The following is an 18,770-nucleotide window of genomic DNA, read 5'->3' as shown; positions in this document are numbered from 1 at the left end:
CATGAGACAAAAGACACAAATGATTTCATTTACATTAATTCCAAAAAGAGACAAAACTGAACAATAATGCTTAGAAATATATTCATTAGCACTTAAACTATAAGGAAAAGCTGGAGCACAGTATTACAAAACTCAGAATAGTGGTTACATCTAGGGAGGGAAAAAGCAGTTATAATTGTGGAGGGGCACACCATGTAGGATGCTCATGAGGTGTTAGAAATATTCTCTATCTTGACTTAGGCAGCAGTTACACAGTTATTCACTTCGTAATTATTTTCTAAACTGCATGTATGTTTTATGTGCTCATGTGTATGCAATCCATCACAAACATCTAAAAACCTTTTATGAGCAAGGGCTATAAAAAACTCTAAGTGTGTTCTAACTTATCGTCCAGTATAAGTCTATGGTAAATGTGGAATGGATTTAATCATGCTAATAAGAAAAAGAGTTCTGACTCAGGTCTTGAATATGAAAAGTGTGGGTCAACAGAAAGAAAACAGGAGAGTATTTTAGATTAAGAAAACAGCACCAACATGGAAATTGAGGGCGAAAATTTCAATGTGTGAGAGATGACCAGAATTCCACTAGAATGGCTAGGTCATTAAATAAAGGGATACGGGATAAGACTGGAAAAAAGTAAAGCAGTTTATAAAGGTTGCTTATGCAGGCTAGTTTTTGTCATTTATTAAGTTTCTAATAAATGTATTCTGCACTGTTTCTCAACCTTTGAAAAACGCAAGTTCTCCCTATAAACTTAGGAGATAATATCTTCATCTCTGCTTTTATCTATTATCAGCCAACTATCTGAGCTATTTTACCATGCTTAATGTGGTCGCTATGAGTTGGAATTGACTCGACGGCAGTGGGTTTTGTTGGTTTTGGTAATGTACCTAAATAGTCCATTATCCTTATTCTAAAATCTATTACCATCCCTAATCCCATATCCAATTCTAAAATCCAAAAAAGTCTTAAAACCAAGTTTTCTCCTTAAATTTGGCACCGAAACTAATGTAGTCATTTCAAATTACGTGAGGTTATTTATAGTTTTTACACCACTTGTGTGATTAGACCCATGGTTCTTAACAGGGGGCAATTTTGCCCCAGGGGATATCTGGCAATGTCTAAAGACATTTTTGGATGTCACAACATGCTACAAAGGCTTAGTGGGTAGAGGTTAGGAATGCCGCTGTATAGCTTTTAATACATAGGACAACTCCCTGCAGCAAGGAATTATTTGGCCTGAAAATGTCAATAGTGGCTAGGTTGAGATACTCTGGACTAGACATACAATTTCACCAGAGATGCACTGATGTATTGATTACTGGGTGCTGCCTCAGATGCTTCTGAGGGCATTACAGAATACATGATTAAAAAAGACAGTACTACTGCTCAGAAATCAGAAAAACTCTTAATATGCTAATGACACAACCTTACTTGCTGAAAGTGAAGAGGACTCAAAGCACTTACTGATGAATATCAAAGACTGTAGCCTTTAGTATGGATTACACCTCAACATAAAGAAAAAAAAATCCTCACAACTGGACCGATAAGCAATGACATGTTAAACAGAGAAAATACTGAAGTTGTCAAAGGTTTCATTTTACTTGGATCCACAATCAACACCAAAGGAAGAAGCAGTTAAGAGATCAAACGACATGTTGCATTGGGCAAATCTGCAAATATACTATGGACTGCCAGAAGAACGAACAAATCTGCCTTGGAAATACAGCCAGAATGCTCCTTAGAAGAGAGGATGGCAAGACTTCATCTCACGTACATGTTTGGACATGTTATCAGGAGGGACCAGTCCCTGGAGAAGGACATCATGGGTGGTAATGCAGAGGTTCAGCACAAAAGAGGAAGCCCCTCAACCAGATGGACTGACACAGTAGCTACCTCAAGGGGCTCAATCAAGCATAACAACGTGTGTGAAGATGGTGCACGACCGGGCAGTGTTTTATTCTGTTGTACACAGGGTTGCTATGAGTCGGAACCGACTCAACGGCACCTAACAACAACAACAAAGTCGCAGAAATGAAGAAGATGAGTATAGAAATTCACTGGACAAGATGAGCAACGACTTTACAGTTTTATTCTTTCCTATCACAGTTTAAAATAAACTAAACTTTCTAATAGTGTAGCAATTGTTTTCTTGGACCTGTTTATTGTGCTTACCAAATTTACTGTTCTCACCATAAAAGATATCAACGTATCATACTCAATTAAAAAGACATCAACATGGGTACATCAACAGTAAACCAAATGAGACTCTTGAAACCACAAGAACCATTTACCTTTCTCTGTGCCTGAGAATATAGAGATGATTTTATTCCTGGGCTTTTTTTCCTCTGGAACAGAAGGCAAAGGTTTCAAACTGTGATTGGCTGACAGAGGGTCTTTGCCTCCAGTGCTAAAAATGGTACTGCTCATGCGCACAGGGGGCGCTGGGGGCTTGTCTTCCAGTTCTCCGTTATCAGACATGACTCAGAATTATGAAATGGCCTGAAACAGATAAGCAAAAAACGTACAGTTAATAAAAAGGAAAAAAACAGTTACAATTCCGCTTAACCATAAGCCATCAAGAAAAAAGTATTTATTATAAGTATCCAAACAGTACAGGTATAAACACAAAACAGGAATAACCCCATCAGGCCCAAATTAGAAAATGTTATCCATTTAGAGCGATAATGGGAAAAATCAATGAGTAAGAGATGAAAATGGTTATAAAACACAGGTAATCTCCCTTAATAAAGTCAGTAAACGGGTAGCCGAGGACTGTTTGAAAAGCAAAGTCCAGTCAACAGGACTACAGTAGTTTCTGAAAAGCATGATTACAGGAACATATCAACAGCTATTCATCTAACTGACTGATTCTAAGAGAATGTTCCAACAGAAAGACAGACAATATGGCTCATTAAAAAAAAAAAGAGAATCCCAAAGAGGAAAACTGTGCCCTGACCAGCCGATCACCGGGTATGTACCTCGTAGATTCACTGACAGACGGAGGTGGATGCTTAGCTATTGACTGGACCAACCAACACCCCCTCAATCTAATTCCATGCTCATCAAGCAGCCTTCTGATTACAACGTGGCATTGATAACTTTCCTCAAGGACAAGAACGTGCCACTGAGGCAAGATTTGGTTTCTCTGAAAATTTGCTATTCTAACCCACACACATTCTATTCTCTGACAGCTTTGCAGACAGCCCCACAGACCTCAAGCAATCTGTACAAAATCAATTTGTATGCAGGCAGAATTAAGACTTGTGTTGAGTAAAATTTGCCCAAGGTCTCAAAGTTAAGTAAATGGTGGAACCAGGAGGTTCCAACCAAAGTAATCTGATTCCAGAACCCATTTTGTTAACCACAATACTAGACAACATGCACCTGCATTTTTTTAAAATAGAAGATTCACTGGCAATTTCTAGTCATGTTTCACCCATCAGTGAGCTTTAGATAGAATCTGTCATCAGTTTATATTCATTTATTGTGCCCTATTTTATAGACAATCACATTCATGTGTATATATGTATGTGTGTGTGCGTATGTATATATACATGTTAAAATTAGGGGAAAGTTGGGTGTATCTTTGCAACTTTTCTGTAAATCTAAAATGATTCCAAAATAAGGAGTCTATTTAAAAAGGAATTAATAAATTCCTGCAGAAGTTAAGTATCGAGTTACCATATAACCCAGCAATCCCACCCCGAGGTACACAACCAAGAGAAGTGAAAGCCTATGTCCACACCAAAACCTGATGTGAATATTCAGAGCAGCATTATTCGTAACAGACAAAAAGAGGAAACCACCCAAATGTCCATCAACGGGGGAATAAGCCAAAGGAGTACAATGGGGTATTACTCGGCCAAAAAAGGGAGTCAAGTATTAATGTATGCTACAACGCAGCGGGACCTTAAAAACATTTATGCTAAGTGAAAGAAGCCAGACACAAAAGGCCACATGTTATATGACTCCATTCATAAAATGTCCAGAATGGGGGACTCCACAGAGAAATAAAGTTGGCTGGTGGGTTGGAACCACCAACTTGGCTTGAAGCCGAGCTCTAAACCACTGTGCTACCAGGGCTCCTGAGCCAGCCCCCAATGGCAACAACGTCTGCATCACAATCACCTTCATTTGCGGCATACGCAGTTTTTACGTCATTTTTTCTTTCACCCGTTGCCACTGAATCAATTCCGACCCATAGCAACCCTATGGGACAGAGGAGAACTGCTCCCTTGGATTTCCAAGGAGCGGCCGGTGGATTTGAACTGCTGACCTTTGGTTAACAGCTGAGCTCTTAACCACTGCACCACCGGGGCTAAATAAGAACCACATGCACCTGTTCCACCTTACCTACAAACTCTTAAAGACACACTTAGGATCAGATTTAGTTTGTAACCCAGGACTGCCTGCAGTTTAGACCTTGTGGGCCCTACAGTACGTAGACCACACTTTGAGAACCAAACCCCAAAACCCACTGCCGTTGAGTTGATTCCGACTCATAGCGACCCTATAGAACAGAGTAGAACTGCCCCATAGAGTTTCCAAGGAGCACCTGGGGGAATCGAACTGCTGACCTCTTGGTTAGCAGCCGTAGCACTTAACCACTACACCACCAGGGTTTCCACTTTGAGAACAGCTGCTTTAAAATGTCCCCCATCTCCATTCTTCACCGTCGTGCCTCCAATACTTCGAGATTTTGCTGGGGTGGCAGAAAACCCAAGAATTTTCAAACTGATGTTGTTCTGTGCTCTGCAGAATGCATTTTAACACAGGGAAAAGTAATTAATGGCTGGATTTCCAAGCTAGGAAAGAAAAACTCAATCAACCCTTACACCTACAAATCTGTACGTGAAACAGCATTTGCTACATCGTTTTCTGTTACAAGATCAGGAAGGTCAGTAGGCTTTCTGGGTTAGCCAGAGAGACGCTAAACCCAAAACCAAACCCAACCCATTGCTGTTGACTCATTCTGACTCATAGTGACCCCACGGCACAGAGCAGAACTGCCCCATAGGGTTTCCAAAGAGCGGCTGGTGGATTCGAACTGCCGACTTCTTGGTTAGCAGCCAAACTCTTAACCACTGCACCACCGGGTCTCCAGAGAGAGACTAAGCACCATTTATGAGAAGCAATACCAAATTCTAAGCAATGAAGTTACAAGGCAACTTTCAGAACATTCGCCTGTTGCCGTTGAGTCGATTTTGACTCATAGCGACCCTACAGACCGGGTGGAACTGCCCCATAGGGTTTTCTAGGCTGTAATCTTTAGGAGAGCAGGTTGCCAGGTCTTTCTCCCACTGAGTGGCTGGTGGGTTTGAACCACCAACCTTTGGATTAGCAGCCGAGTACAAACCACTTGTGCCATCCAGAATGAAGTCTTTTCTTATTCTTTGGTTATCCTAAAAATTTTTCTACTGCTCTTTTTTAATTTATTATGCAGTAGGTATTTTTATTATCTGCACAAATTCAGTTCAATAGAACTAAAAAGGTGCCACTACACTGCTTGTCTGTTTCAGAACCTTCTTTCTGGTGACTGTACATAGAAGGCTGAATTAGTTGGCTCTCAAGGAGCTCCCAGTTAACGTGATTCACCCTGTAAGCAAAGCGGGCAGTGGTGGCTCGGTGGTCGAATTCTTGCCTTCCACGGGGGTGCCCGGGCTAGATCCCCCGTCAATGCACCTCCTACACAGACACCACCTGTCAGTGGAGGCTCGCATGCTGCTATGAGGCCGAAGTGGTTTCAGTGGGGCTTCCAGACTAACAGACTAGGAAGAAAGGCCTGGTGATCTACTTCCAAAAATTAGCCAGTGAAAAACCCACAGATCACAAGGGTCCGATCTGCAGCTGACCGCGGGGACGGCAGGGACGGTGTGGGGCCTGGCAGGCTGCTCTTCAGTCCACTGTGCAGAGGGCGTCACTACGAGTTTGGGGCCAACTGAAGGGCAGCTAACAACAACCGTGTAAGTAATACACGCCTAAACAAAACCTAAATTTACTATAAATACAGTAGTCATAGATGTTCCCCCCAGTGAAATTACTCAAACTGACAGATACAACAGCCCCAGTTCCAATATGCCATGTATTTAGGTCTCAGTGAATACTTAAAGCACGTCCCTCGATACAATATTGATGCCTCTGCCACCAGTTCACAGCTGAAGATCTAGCACTTCATCTCAGGTTTCTCTACTACCGTCTTCAGTCTGCTCAGAGGAAGATGTTAGAACTGGTTGGATATACTTTAATTCATTATGCACAAAGCTGACTAAAAATACACATCATATTACTCTCCCCGGCTACACCTTCCTCAGCAGCTACCTGTAACCCACAGGCTGAGGGCTGACTTCTGTGTGGCATTCAGGGCCATTTAACTTCAAACTACTGAATCGGTCTGATCTCACATGAATGCACCAAACAATCCTACACTTCATGTCCCTCAAATACACCCTATGGATCACATATTTTGGACATGTTATCAGGAGGGACCAGTCCCTGGAGAAGGACATCAGCGAAAAATAGGAAGACCCTCAACGAGATGGACTGACACAGTGGCTGCAACAATGGGCTCAAGCATAACAATTGTGAGGATGGCACAGGACCAGGCAGTGTTTCGTTCTGTTGTATGTGGGGTCACTATATGAGTCGGAACCAACTTGACCACACCTAACACACACACACAAGTGAACCAAAGATTTTCCTGGCTCAGGTCATTTTTGTGTATGTATTTCTCCATTCTTAAATTTCCTTCATCCTTTTCTCCAGTCAACCAAATATTTCGAGGCTCAGATCAATTATTTCCTATGTATGCTCATCCCAATCTACTCCAGCTCAAAACGACCCCTTACATCCTCTGAGCTCAGGGTACACAGGAAAATAAATTTAGAGAGTATTAAAGTTGGAAGGATTTAAATTCATTTGGCCCATCTCCTTTATCTTATATGTGAAGGAACTGATCCCCTGCCCCCGCAAAACTAAGTAATTTGCCTAAAGTCATACAAATCTAGTTACTAAAAGAACTAAGATCAGAATTCAAGTTTCCTAACAACTCTTAATCTCATGTTTTTTTCTCAATTATGCTAATTTACTGGACCAGTCTTTGGTAGTGAATTACAACTGTGTGTCACTAGGTGGGTGATCACTAGTTCTAAGTTCCTCCTGCCCCAGGAATCAAGCAATTCAAAGGCAGAGATTATAAATGATGTCTTTTACTATCCTCTATAACATTTGGCAGAAACCCTGGTGGTGTAGTGGTTAAGAGCTAGAGCTGCTAACCAAAAGGTCAGCAGTTTGAATCCACCAGGTACTCTTGGGAAACTCTATGGGGCAGTTCCACTATGTCCTATAGGATCGCTATGAGTCGGAATCGACTCGATGGCAAAGGGTTTGGTTTTTTATAATGTTTGGCACAGTGGTTCAAAGCTTGACTGCTAACCAAAACGTCAGCAGTTCGAATCCACCTTGGAAACACTCTGGGGCAGTTCTCTGTCCTATAGAGTCGCTATGAGATGGAACTGACTTGACAGCAACAGGTTTTTGATACAATGTTTAACAAGGAGCCCTGGTGGTGCAGTGGTTAAAGTGATTGACTGCTAACCAAAAGGTCAGCGGTTTGAAGATTGACTGCTAACCAAAAGGTCAGCGGTTTGAAACCCCCAGCAGCTCCACGGGAGAAGGATGTGGCAATCTGCTTCCACAGAGATTTACAGCCTTGGAAACCCTATGGGGTCACTATGAGTTGGAATCGACTTGACAGCAGTAGATAATGTTTAACACACTTCTCTGCATGTATTAAATAATGTGTTCTGCTTTATGGTACCACACTCTGCCCCCAAAATGAAATATTATTCTTCCTCAATTCATTAGTTCTTTTTAACAAAACAACATGCTAAACTATAGCTACCCTCTATCAATAAAAAAAATCTTTGGAAAGATTTATAGTTTCCCTCTAACAGCTGATTCATAGCCTTAATTTTCTATTTTCCATAAAGCAGTGTATTTTTGTGTGCCTGGCTTCTACTGATGGTGTCAAAATGCCTGAGGAGTGCCAAAGAAGGCTGTGATAAGGTTCTTTACGTTCATGTTATATTTCAGCCAGAAAAAACAAATTAAAGAATATAAAAACAATCCATGATAAAATACTGATTTACCTTGTTTTCTTCTATCATTGTTTAAGAATGTTGTATAAATAAAGAGCAAATGGTAAGTAGTGCCTCTCACCAAATCTATTCTACCACTTTTTGCTACTTTCCAGTGAAAAACAAGTAGGCGAAACAAAAAGTGTGCCCAAAACACACTGTACTCTTCTAACAGGCCCATTGTTGAATTGTGACATGACTCAACACCAACAATTCCTCAATTGTCTAGTGGAAGAGACTAAAAACCAGTTGCCGTCGAGTCGATTCTGACTCATGGAAGAGACTAATTAAAAAAAAAAATCAAACTCTCTGCAGTCCAGTCAATTCTGACTCACAGCAACCCTCCAGCACTGAAGAGAACCGCCCCACAGGGTTTCCAAGGCTGTAACACTTCACAGAAGCAGACTGCCACATCTTTCTCCTGCATAGAAGAGACCAGGGGTAGCTAAAGACACAAGAGAAATGGAAAACACAAAAAACCAGTAGCATCTGGAACCAGTGAGATCAACTACTAGAAATTACTAAATTTATTCTAATCCACCGGGGTGAACTATGGTACTCCAAGTACAAACTGTATACTATTAAGAAACATGACTTAAAAAGGACAATTCTGCTTTATATTTTTTTACTTACATTTTACAGAAATAACAAATGAACCTTAATTTTTCAGGACCCTATGAATATATTAACACAGCACTGGTTGATCAGACTTCTAACAGTCCATCTCTCAGTAAGCTGCAAGAGACCCAACACCAACAGTCCCTTCCCCCACAAAAACCCTCAAATGCCTCTGAGAGCAAATTCAGACATGAAAATATCCCCAAGCCACCTAAAGCTGACCACACACACTATGAACAGAAGATTCACAATCAGAAGGAAAGGAGTGTTCTCATTTGGTGGTAATGGCCTAACGTCGGCCCACTCGTAGCCAAAACTAGACAAAAAGGGAAAGGGGGGAAGAGATGTAGAAAACATGATCGGGGGGCTGGTAAAGGATAAACAAGGAAAACGAAGAGAAGTTTAGCTTCAAACTCCAAAGAATGAATAACGTACCAAATGTTTTAAAATGTATGGATGGGCTTGTAAGGTGAAAGAGATGTTTCCAGAGCCTCAAAGCAAAGCAAAACCAGGAACACAAGAGCAACCCATTTACTAATCCCCCAGTTATTCTCGGGGTGTTCCGGCCAAACCCTGGAGACCATAGGCTTCCACTTTGATGACTGTTACAGGGGATGGGTGACACGTGAAACCCACAGTCTGCCTCAATTGAAAAATCTAACAGGACCTCCTCCACCTAAGGATAGAACCTAAAAGGCTATAAACTAATAAGGGCAAATCAGAAATAAACCCCTCTGGGTAAAAGGGGCAAAAATCTCTGAGGAATCCTAACAACAGAATGGCTCTCATGCAGGTTTATGATCTGAATTCATTCTACTTACAGAGAGTCCAAGGAGCCCTGGTGGTACAGTGGTTAAGAGCTCAGCTGCTAACCAAAAGGTCAGCAGTTCGAATCCACCAGCCACTCCTTGGAAGCCCTATGGGGCAGTTCTACTCAGTCTTATAGGGTCACTATGAGTTGGAATTGAATCACCGGCAATTCTGGTATGGAGTCTGGAAAAGAAAAAAAAAAAAAAAAAAAAACAACCCCCAAACAGGCTTAATTGAATGTGGTCCCAAGTTAGTAATACTCCCAGGTGAATGGAAGATGCAAATATAAAGCCTTTCTAGGGGAAATCAACTTCAACATAGGCCTAAAATAATACCAAAGATAAAGTTTTAAAGAAAAAGGGCATCTTACAATTGAAAGTAACAAAACTAACAAGGAAAACAAGTCACCATGAGTGAGAACTGGCTGAAACAACAGACTGGTGAGACAGACATGAAATGATGAGGCAGAGAATAAGTATAAAAAGCTTGAAATAAGAGCAGGAAAAAAAGCAAATATGAAAAAAAAATCAAACAGAACTTCCAGTAAGAAAAAAATAAAACGAAAAAATTAAAATTCAACATCTGAAGGAAAAAGAAGCATATACTTAGTGTCTTAGTTATTTAGTGCTGCTATAACAGAAAAACCACAAGTAGATGGCTTTAACAAAGGGAAGTTTATTTTCTCACAGTAAAGCAGGCTAAAAGTTCAAATTCTGGGCATCAGCTCCAGCGGAAGGTTTTCTCTCTCTGTCGGCATTCTCATCAATCTTCCCCAAGACTAGGAGCTTCTTATGCAGGGACCTCGGATCCAAAGGACGCGCTCTACTCTCGGAACTGCTTTCTTGGTAGTATGAGGTCCCCACTCCCTGCTCACTTCTTGCTTTTATATCTCAAGAGATTGCCTCAAGACACAATCCAATCTTGTAGATTAAGTCCTGCCTCACAAACACAACTGCTGCCCATCTTCCCTCATTAACATCGTAGAGGCAAGATTTACAACATATAGGAAAATCACACAATACCGGGAATCATGGCCCAGCCCAACTGACGCACACATTTTTGGGGAGACATAATTCAATCCATGACGCTTAGCATAAGAGAGAATTTGTGAATTGGGAGTGAAGAAAGTACCTAGAATGTACCACAAAGAGTATGAAAGAGAACATGAGTAGTTTGGACAGAAATGATCCAACATACAACTATTTAGAGTTCCAGAAGGAGACAGTAGAGTCAATGGGGACTGATCCACTGACTAAATTAGTAGCTGATAATTTTCCAGAAGTGACGGATGCCAATTCATAAATTGAAGAAACTCAATGGATACTAAGCAGGATAAAAAGTAATCTACACCTGGACACATCATAGTGAGATTAAGAACATCAAAGATACAAAGTTCTTAGAATCAGCCAGAGGAGGAAAAAAGACAAACTTCATGAAGTGGCAGCTGAACTGTAGGCTTACTCCTTGACATGAAATGAGAGGACAGTGGAATATCCTCCTGCTGGCTGAGACACCAAGGGCAATACATCTGTATAAGAATGCATTGTAGCAGAGCCTATTCATAGATACAAGCCTCTACTCACTTCATAATGACTTTTAGTGTAGCTATGATCAAGAATTTGCCAATGGAAATATATATTTTATTATATATTGTTTTCCTTTTTTCTATTATAGTTAGAGCATTATAGGGATTTTTCCCCCTGAAGTTCTGTGAGAGGACAGGATAAATAACTTACGATTTTCATTTTGACCCAGATATTCCATTTTTAGAAATCCATCCCAAGAATACACTGGCAAAAATATGAAAAGACTAGGCTATTCATTGTAGCATTATCTACCAAAGCAAAAACACTGGTAGCAATTCAAATGACCATTAATAAAAAAAAAAAAAATTAATAAGGGACTGACAATTAACTAGGGGACGAGATACAATGAAGTATTATGAAGCTGTAATTATGAACAGGGAAATTACCCTACTTACTGCCATGGAGTGATCTCTGGAATACACTCTTAAGTGAAAATTCAAGATGGGAAAAATATCTATGCATGGTATGTTACCAGTTATCTTTTTTCAAAATAGGAGGCATATCAATATCCATACACATATACACCCTCTCCTCATTTATCGATATGGTTAGGTTCCCAAGACCAGGTCATTATGCAAAACCGGTGTTATGTGGAAATGGATGATGACCATATCAGATCACAAAATGGAAGATAACTACATCATTATATAACTGCCAAATCACACCATTACAAAACTGCCAAATTAAATCATTACATAACTACCAAACCACTGAGAATCACGGCCCAACAAAGCTGACACATAACCATAACCATCAAAGTCAGTGTTACTTTTGCTTTACACCTCGGCATTCATTTCTGTTCGTTACTGCCAGACATACGTCATTAATGTGCAAAATAGTTGGACAGTAGATTTTTTACTATTGTTGTAAACGCAAAGCGTCAGATAAAGAGACAGTAAGTGAGGAGGTATACAGACACATATATATGCTTGTATTTTCTGAAAAATGGAAGGACAAATCATAATTTGTTTTTTAATGATTATGTTGGGAGAGGAAGGAAACAAAATGGAGGGGACTGGTTTATAAACTAGAGTCCTGTGACTATATTTTGCTTTGCATATTTTATTTTAGAACTTTTTAAATTTTATAAAATCAACTGCATAAATAGAAACACAGCTTATAACAGGATACCAAAAAGACCCAACCTAATAACCCACTGGTCACTAAAAAAAAATCCTCAATTTTTTTTTTTTGCAGACAACAGTTTTCACAATTACTGACTAATGGAAAACACACACCTAATAGGCACTGCACAACTTCTCAAATCTTGGGTACCACCCACCCTCGTTTTCTGTTCCACACTGATTTTTGTGCTTTTAATCTTAGCAACTGCTTCACAAAGACAAACAACATCAAATGTTATCACTACCTAACGTTAAAACTGTAATCTACAGGTAACTAGTTCACACTGTGGCTGACAGATGTTGATCACTGTTCAGTATTCGTTAATTCAGTGTTCGCAGGGACTTTCTAGAACATAACTACCGTGCATAACGAGAATCCACTGTGTATACCTAAGACACTGCTGCACATGTGCAAATGTATACCAATATTCATAGCAGCACTGTCATAACAGTAAAAGAGTGGAAACAATCCTGTTTTAGGATAAGCTAAGCTATGCATTGATAACAAATCCTAAAACCTTAATGGCTTAACACAACAGTCTTACTTCTTGTAGACACCATAATTTGAGGAGATCAGCTCTTTCCTTAATGTGATTCAGGGATCTAGACTACTCCCATCTTAAGGTTGCACCATCTTAACAGATCGATAACAAAATGAGAGAGAACGAGGAGGCATGTGGGCTCTTAACTGTCTCAGTCCACAATTCACATGTCTCACCTCCCCTTATAACCCACCAGAATCTAACTCATGGTAGGCAATCAACAAATATTTGTTGAATGAATACATGAGTAGAGGGAAGTTACTACTTCTATCAAGGATGGACGGTGGAAGATTTGTGGAAGAGCCCGACTGTGAGTTGATAAATGGCATAAAGCGCAGTTTCAGAAAGAGAGCAGAGGTTGGATATTCCAGCTACTAACTAGAGATAACAAGCGGCAAGCAGGCTTCGCCTCACATGAATAACTGAATGATCCAGAGTGTGGTTGCCGCTGTGATGAGAATTCTGAGGCTGTGGGAACGAGTGCCATGATCATTAGAATATTCACATCTCCAGTGTGCATTGAGGAGTAGTGACATATGCCCTGTATCTGCCAGCCCTGGCCAGTATATGGTATGTATCTCCCATACTTGGCTTGATAAAAGCACAGAGGAAGTTACTACCAAAGGGTAAACAAGGACAGCAAACTAAGGAAGAAAACTGAAGTTAACAGGCAGGCAGGAGGGAGGGAGAGAAGAACTGAAGACCAAAAACAGAACTTTGGGAATGCTCACATTCATGGGAGTGTGCGAAATAAAATCATCCACCCAAGACAAAAACTCTGAAGCAAAAGAACTCTCCTCAGTTGAAGACAAATGTATTTTAAAAGGCAAGGCAAGTTTGTGTAAAAGAAGTATTCCTAAGCAGTGTCAAATTGCATACTGAGGTTTTCTGTTTTTGTTTTGTAAGTAAAGACTTACAGGCTTCCCTTTACCCCTTCCTGCCCCACCCCACAACCCCTGGACTTAACCCCTAAAGACTGCCGGCCAGCCATTGTGCCTTAATCTTTGTACTTCCATGAGCACACAGTACAGAGCTTGGCACGTGGTGCGTGTTCAACAAATGGTTACTGAAATTGAACTGGGATTGAGCATAAATAAAATTACAGAAACAGGTATCACTAGAGGGATATTAAGTTTTTTTCTTGCATTTTTAAGAATTAAGGTGAAACTAATATAACAAAGAATTAACCACTTTAAAGTGAAAACAAGTCAGCGGCATTTAGTACACTCCCAATGTTGTGCAACCAGTACCTATATCTGGTTCCAGAACACTTCACCATCCCAAAAGGCCCATTATGCAGTTACTTCCCATTCCTCCCTCTCCCAGCCCCTGGCAACCACCGGTCTGTCCTGCCTCTACCTCTACAGATTTACCTACTCTGGATAGTTCACATAAATGGAACCTTAGGATATGTGACCTTTCGTGTCCGGCTTTTTGCTTAACAATGTTTTCGAGGTTCCTCCACATTGCAGCATTACTTCATTCCTTTTATGGCTGAATAATATTCCACTGCATGTATACATCACAATTTGTTCATCCATTCATGGGAAATGTATTTTTAAAAGATACCTTAAAGGAAGGAATGTATCTCAGTTAATCAAATTTTAGTAATTACAGCAGTAATCTGGGGGAAAAAAAAAAGAATCCCAGTATCAAATTAAGATTCTTTGGGAATATTGAGTGCTGTCATGTAGGCAGAGCCCTAGTGGCATAGGAGTTCAGCTGCTAACCAAACCGTCAGCAGTTCAAATCCACCAGCCGCTTCTTGGAAACCCTATGGGGCAGCTCTACCCTGTCCTACGGGGCTGCTTTGAGTCAGAAATCGACTAGACGGCAACGGGTTTTTGGTCATCTACGCAGGCCGACCCTAAACGGGAATTTGCTCTTGAAGTCATCTTCAATTTATCTGTCCTCTTTACATCGTCTTTCCTTTTTTACTTCTGAACACACCCTTCTATGACTATGCTGTCCAATCTGGGCAGCCATATACAGCTGTTTAAATTTAAATTAATTAAAATTAAATAAAAATAAAATTCAGATTCTTAGTCACACTATTCACAGTTCAAGTGCTCAAGAGCAGCATGTGGCTGGTGCCTACTATACTGGACAGCACAGACAGAGAACATCTCCTTCATTGCAGCAAGTTCTTTTGGACAACGCTGCTGTAAACGTTTCTCAGGTTTCTACAGGACTGCTCATTCACGGTCAAAAGTGGTTATTTTTAAGTCAGGTATTCCTAAGTCAAAGATTGTATCTAAAAAGATTACAAACTAGACTTTAATAATAAATTTTTAATTTTTTCCTCTCATTTATCAAACACAGGAAAGCAAACAATTCACTTCAGTATCCACTGGCTACCAAGTCAACAGGAACTTGTCTGGATTTAGGAGTATTTCTCCGATGGGCCTACCATTGTACATCCTGGTAATTTACATGAATCCTGTTGTGGGTTCCCACCCGAGAGATCTGTGTTCAGGCTCTAGAATTACTATTCAACTTTTAAACTTTCAACACCAAGAAATAGTGATAGGGTTTTACAAACTCTCTTTCCTGAGAATCCTGCAGCCTTTGATATCTGGGGCAGGATTAATCTATAGTTTATGGGCAAGATTCAGTTTCCAATTTGTTTCCCCAGACTGAGTCTGCTAGGATCCTGTTTTTAAGAGGGGCATTTGCTGAAAATCCTCGGGTGAGGAGGAAGAAGCAAGCTAATCAGTGATGAACTTCTGGGACACAACATTCCACCACTGTGGTTAGAACTGAAAATCCCTTCCTGATGGTCGCTTACAGAGCAACAGAGCATTGTCTAATGATCCTCATCCGACAAACTTCTTTAAAGGAGTTTTGCAAATAAGTTTCATGTAAACGCTAAGTGTTCCTTAAAAAGTTTCTGAAAATCACAGTTTGTTGTTTAACATCATTACATCTCAAAACCAGTTTTTTTCCATAAACAAAAATACAAGGGTAGTGGCAAACACTATCACAGAAAGCTACCTCCCCCTACTATATCCACTATCTAGCCGTATTTCATCAACCAATTATCAGCGGTTCTCTGTCAGTCATGAGGCTGAGTGCTTTCCTTCCTCCCTAAAATATTCACCACAGACCATACTTGCCTATATTCTAATTTTTCTCAAATGAACACGCACTACTTTTATAATGAGGAAAAATAATGTCACGTTCATTAAAAAAAAAGAAAAACCTATTCATCTTAGAAGATCTCTCTCCAACACCTTTTCCTTAACTGCCATAACCTGATAGGATCTTTACCCCTTCTGTGAACTCCTAGAGCACTTCATGCTGTTCCCATGCCAATTATCAGTGTTTTGCCTCTCAATTCCGAATTCATCCTTTTTGCCTGCTCAGTGAAAATGGATCTGGGACATGAGAGCAGATGTTCAGCTCTGTCAGCAGAGGGTGCTGGAGAGACACTGCAGAAGGGGTTTGCTTCCAGCTTTTGGTGTGCTAGCTCACCAGGCTCCTGTCCTACAGGTGGATCCTCAGGCATCAGGCAAGGTAGTCAGCAGCGACGCAGCAGGCAGCTCCCCCACCTCCTTGGGTGGTTTTGGAGTGGAGGAAACACCTCCCTGGGGACAGCTTCGCCTGGCACTCTTGAGGGTGGATGTCCAGCAAGTTCAACTAACACAGCACCACAGCGACATCCAAGCCATTCAGTGATCTCTCCAACAAGGTCTGGATCTCCGCTTGGGGTGCGGGTGGGAAGCTCTTGTCTGGGTGCTCTATCTCAGCCCTTGGGGTACTGCCTACTTCTTATTGTTGCTATTCCCATATTCTTTAGACTCCTATTTGCTTTTTACTAGCCAATCCCTCATTACTCCAATCCCGTTACAGTTAATAATTCTTTCTGTGCTTAAATTACAGCATGGTTTCACTTCCTGATTGGATCCAGACTGATACAGTCTCATCCATTAATACTGCACAGACACAGTTCCTTGAACTTTAGTCACTGGCTTCTAACTCTTCTCTTTTTCTACAAGATCACAAACTCCTGGCTGGTAAGTAACACTTTGCATACTTCCTTGTACCTATCAGACACTGTGCCTGACGTGATGTTTTTCACACAGAGGCATCAACAAATGTTTAAACTCACACTTCAAATAGATAATGATTCGTATACACCCTATATACCTTCATTAGTTTAGGACTACTATAAACAAATAGGACCCCTGGTGGCGTAGTGGTTAAGAACTCGGCTGCTAACCAGAAGGTCAGCAGTTCGAACCCACTAGCTGCTCCTTGGGAACCCTATGGGACAGTTCTACTCCGTCCTATAGGGTCGCTGCTATGTGTCAGAATCAACTCCATGGCGACGGGGTAAAACACTTCCCAATGTTCTGCTTTATTTCAGAATCTTCATAATCAAAAGCATAAATAATTTGGTCAGCATAAGAATGCATTCCTGAGTGTCCCTAGACTACAGGTTTCAAGGTCAGGAACTGGCACCTAGTACCTCAACACTGAATGCACATGTCTTAGTCCTCAGCCGTGATGCGTTCTGTCATGGGTTGAACTGTGTCCCCCCAAAATATGTGTCAGCTTGGTTAGGCCATGATTCCCGGTATTGTGTGGCTGTCCTCTATTTTGCAATTGTAATTTTACCTTAAAGAGGATTAGGGTGGAATTGTAATACCCTTACTAAGGTCACATCCCTGACCCAATGTAAACGAGTTTCCCTGGGGTGTGGCCTGTATCACCTTTTATCTTAGCAGAGATAAAAAGGGAAGCAAGCAGAGTGTGGGGACCTCGTACCACCAAGAAAGCAGCAGAGCATGTCCTATGGACCCACTGTCCCTGTGCCTGAGAAGTTCCTCGACCAGGGAAAGACTGATGACATGGACCTTCCTACAGAGCTGACAGAGAAATCCTTCCCCGGGAGCCGGCACCCTGAATTTGGATTTGCAGCCTACTAGACTGTGAGAGAATAAATTTCTCTTTGTTAAAGCCATCCACTTGTGGTATTTCTGTTATAGCAACACTAAATGACTAAGACAGCTTCTTACCAGCCTGCCATGCTTAGACCTCCTAGACCTTGTAATAACAGAGATAATGACCTGCTCATGCTCACAGACTGTCTAGGCTACAGGGTCATAATGGGGTTGAACATGAATGATGCCTATTTATTACTGTATAAATGTGAACAATGAGGTAGGAAATTAAGCCCAGAACAAGGATATTAGAGTCAGGTGACATGGCAGTTTTTGCAAACAAATAAGATAATTATGTTGGAGTTTCAGGGTGACATGGTTAGAAGTTTTCAGAGGCATTTTTGGTAAGTCTCCACTCTGACAAACCTGACAGGAACTAGTCCCACGCCAACCAGGCACAATACCAGCACCAACACTAAGGGCATCGCCTATAAGCAATCTGGGAGAGGTCAGAAGACCACCCTCACTGGTTCCCAGCCCAACTTGCTTTGATATTTTTGATAACTTTTGCTGAAACTGTACTATCCAGCTTATCCCAATAAAATGTAACTAGCTTGAGACAGAAAACCAAAAGGGAAGAACACGCTCAGCATCTCTCAAGCTGAAAGAAAAAGAACTGAAGAAAAAATTCAAGCCTCAAGTTGCAACAGTGAAGGATTCTAAGGCAAAAATATTAAACAACGTAGGAAGCATCAAAAGAAGATAGAAGCAATACACAGAGTCATTATACCAAAAAGAATTGGCCAACGTTCAACCATTTAAAGAGGTGGCATATGATCATGAACAGAAGGTACTAAAGGAAGAAGTCCAAACTGCATTGAAGGCACTGGTGAAAAACAAGGCTCCAGGAACTGACAGACTATCAACTGAGATGTTTCAACAAACAGATGCAGTGCTGGAAGTGCTCACCCTTCTATACCAAGAAATTTGGAAGACAGCTACCTAGCCAATCGACTGGAAGAGATCCATATTTATTCCTATTCCCAATAAAGACGATCCAACAGAA

At 40.9% G+C, this 18,770-nt stretch overlaps 1 protein-coding gene across 1 annotated transcript in view; it reads right to left on the bottom strand.

Annotated features, from left to right (window-relative positions):
- The window catches only part of PAK2 (p21 (RAC1) activated kinase 2), an 84,833-nt gene that overhangs the window by 51,504 nt on the left and 14,559 nt on the right, over positions 1-18,770 (bottom strand). Inside the window, exon 2 of the mRNA XM_003412939.4 lies at positions 2,295-2,502. Within this exon, the coding sequence (XP_003412987.1) occupies positions 2,295-2,481 (187 nt within the window). The 5' untranslated portion in view covers positions 2,482-2,502. The remainder of the gene's footprint in view (positions 1-2,294; positions 2,503-18,770) is intronic.

Source organism: Loxodonta africana, chromosome 1 (assembly GCF_030014295.1).
Source record: "Loxodonta africana isolate mLoxAfr1 chromosome 1, mLoxAfr1.hap2, whole genome shotgun sequence".
In the NCBI taxonomy this organism is placed as follows: Eukaryota; Metazoa; Chordata; class Mammalia; order Proboscidea; family Elephantidae; genus Loxodonta; species Loxodonta africana.
Note: the sequence above shows the minus strand (reverse complement) of the source record. Positions and strands in the feature narration are given on the sequence as shown.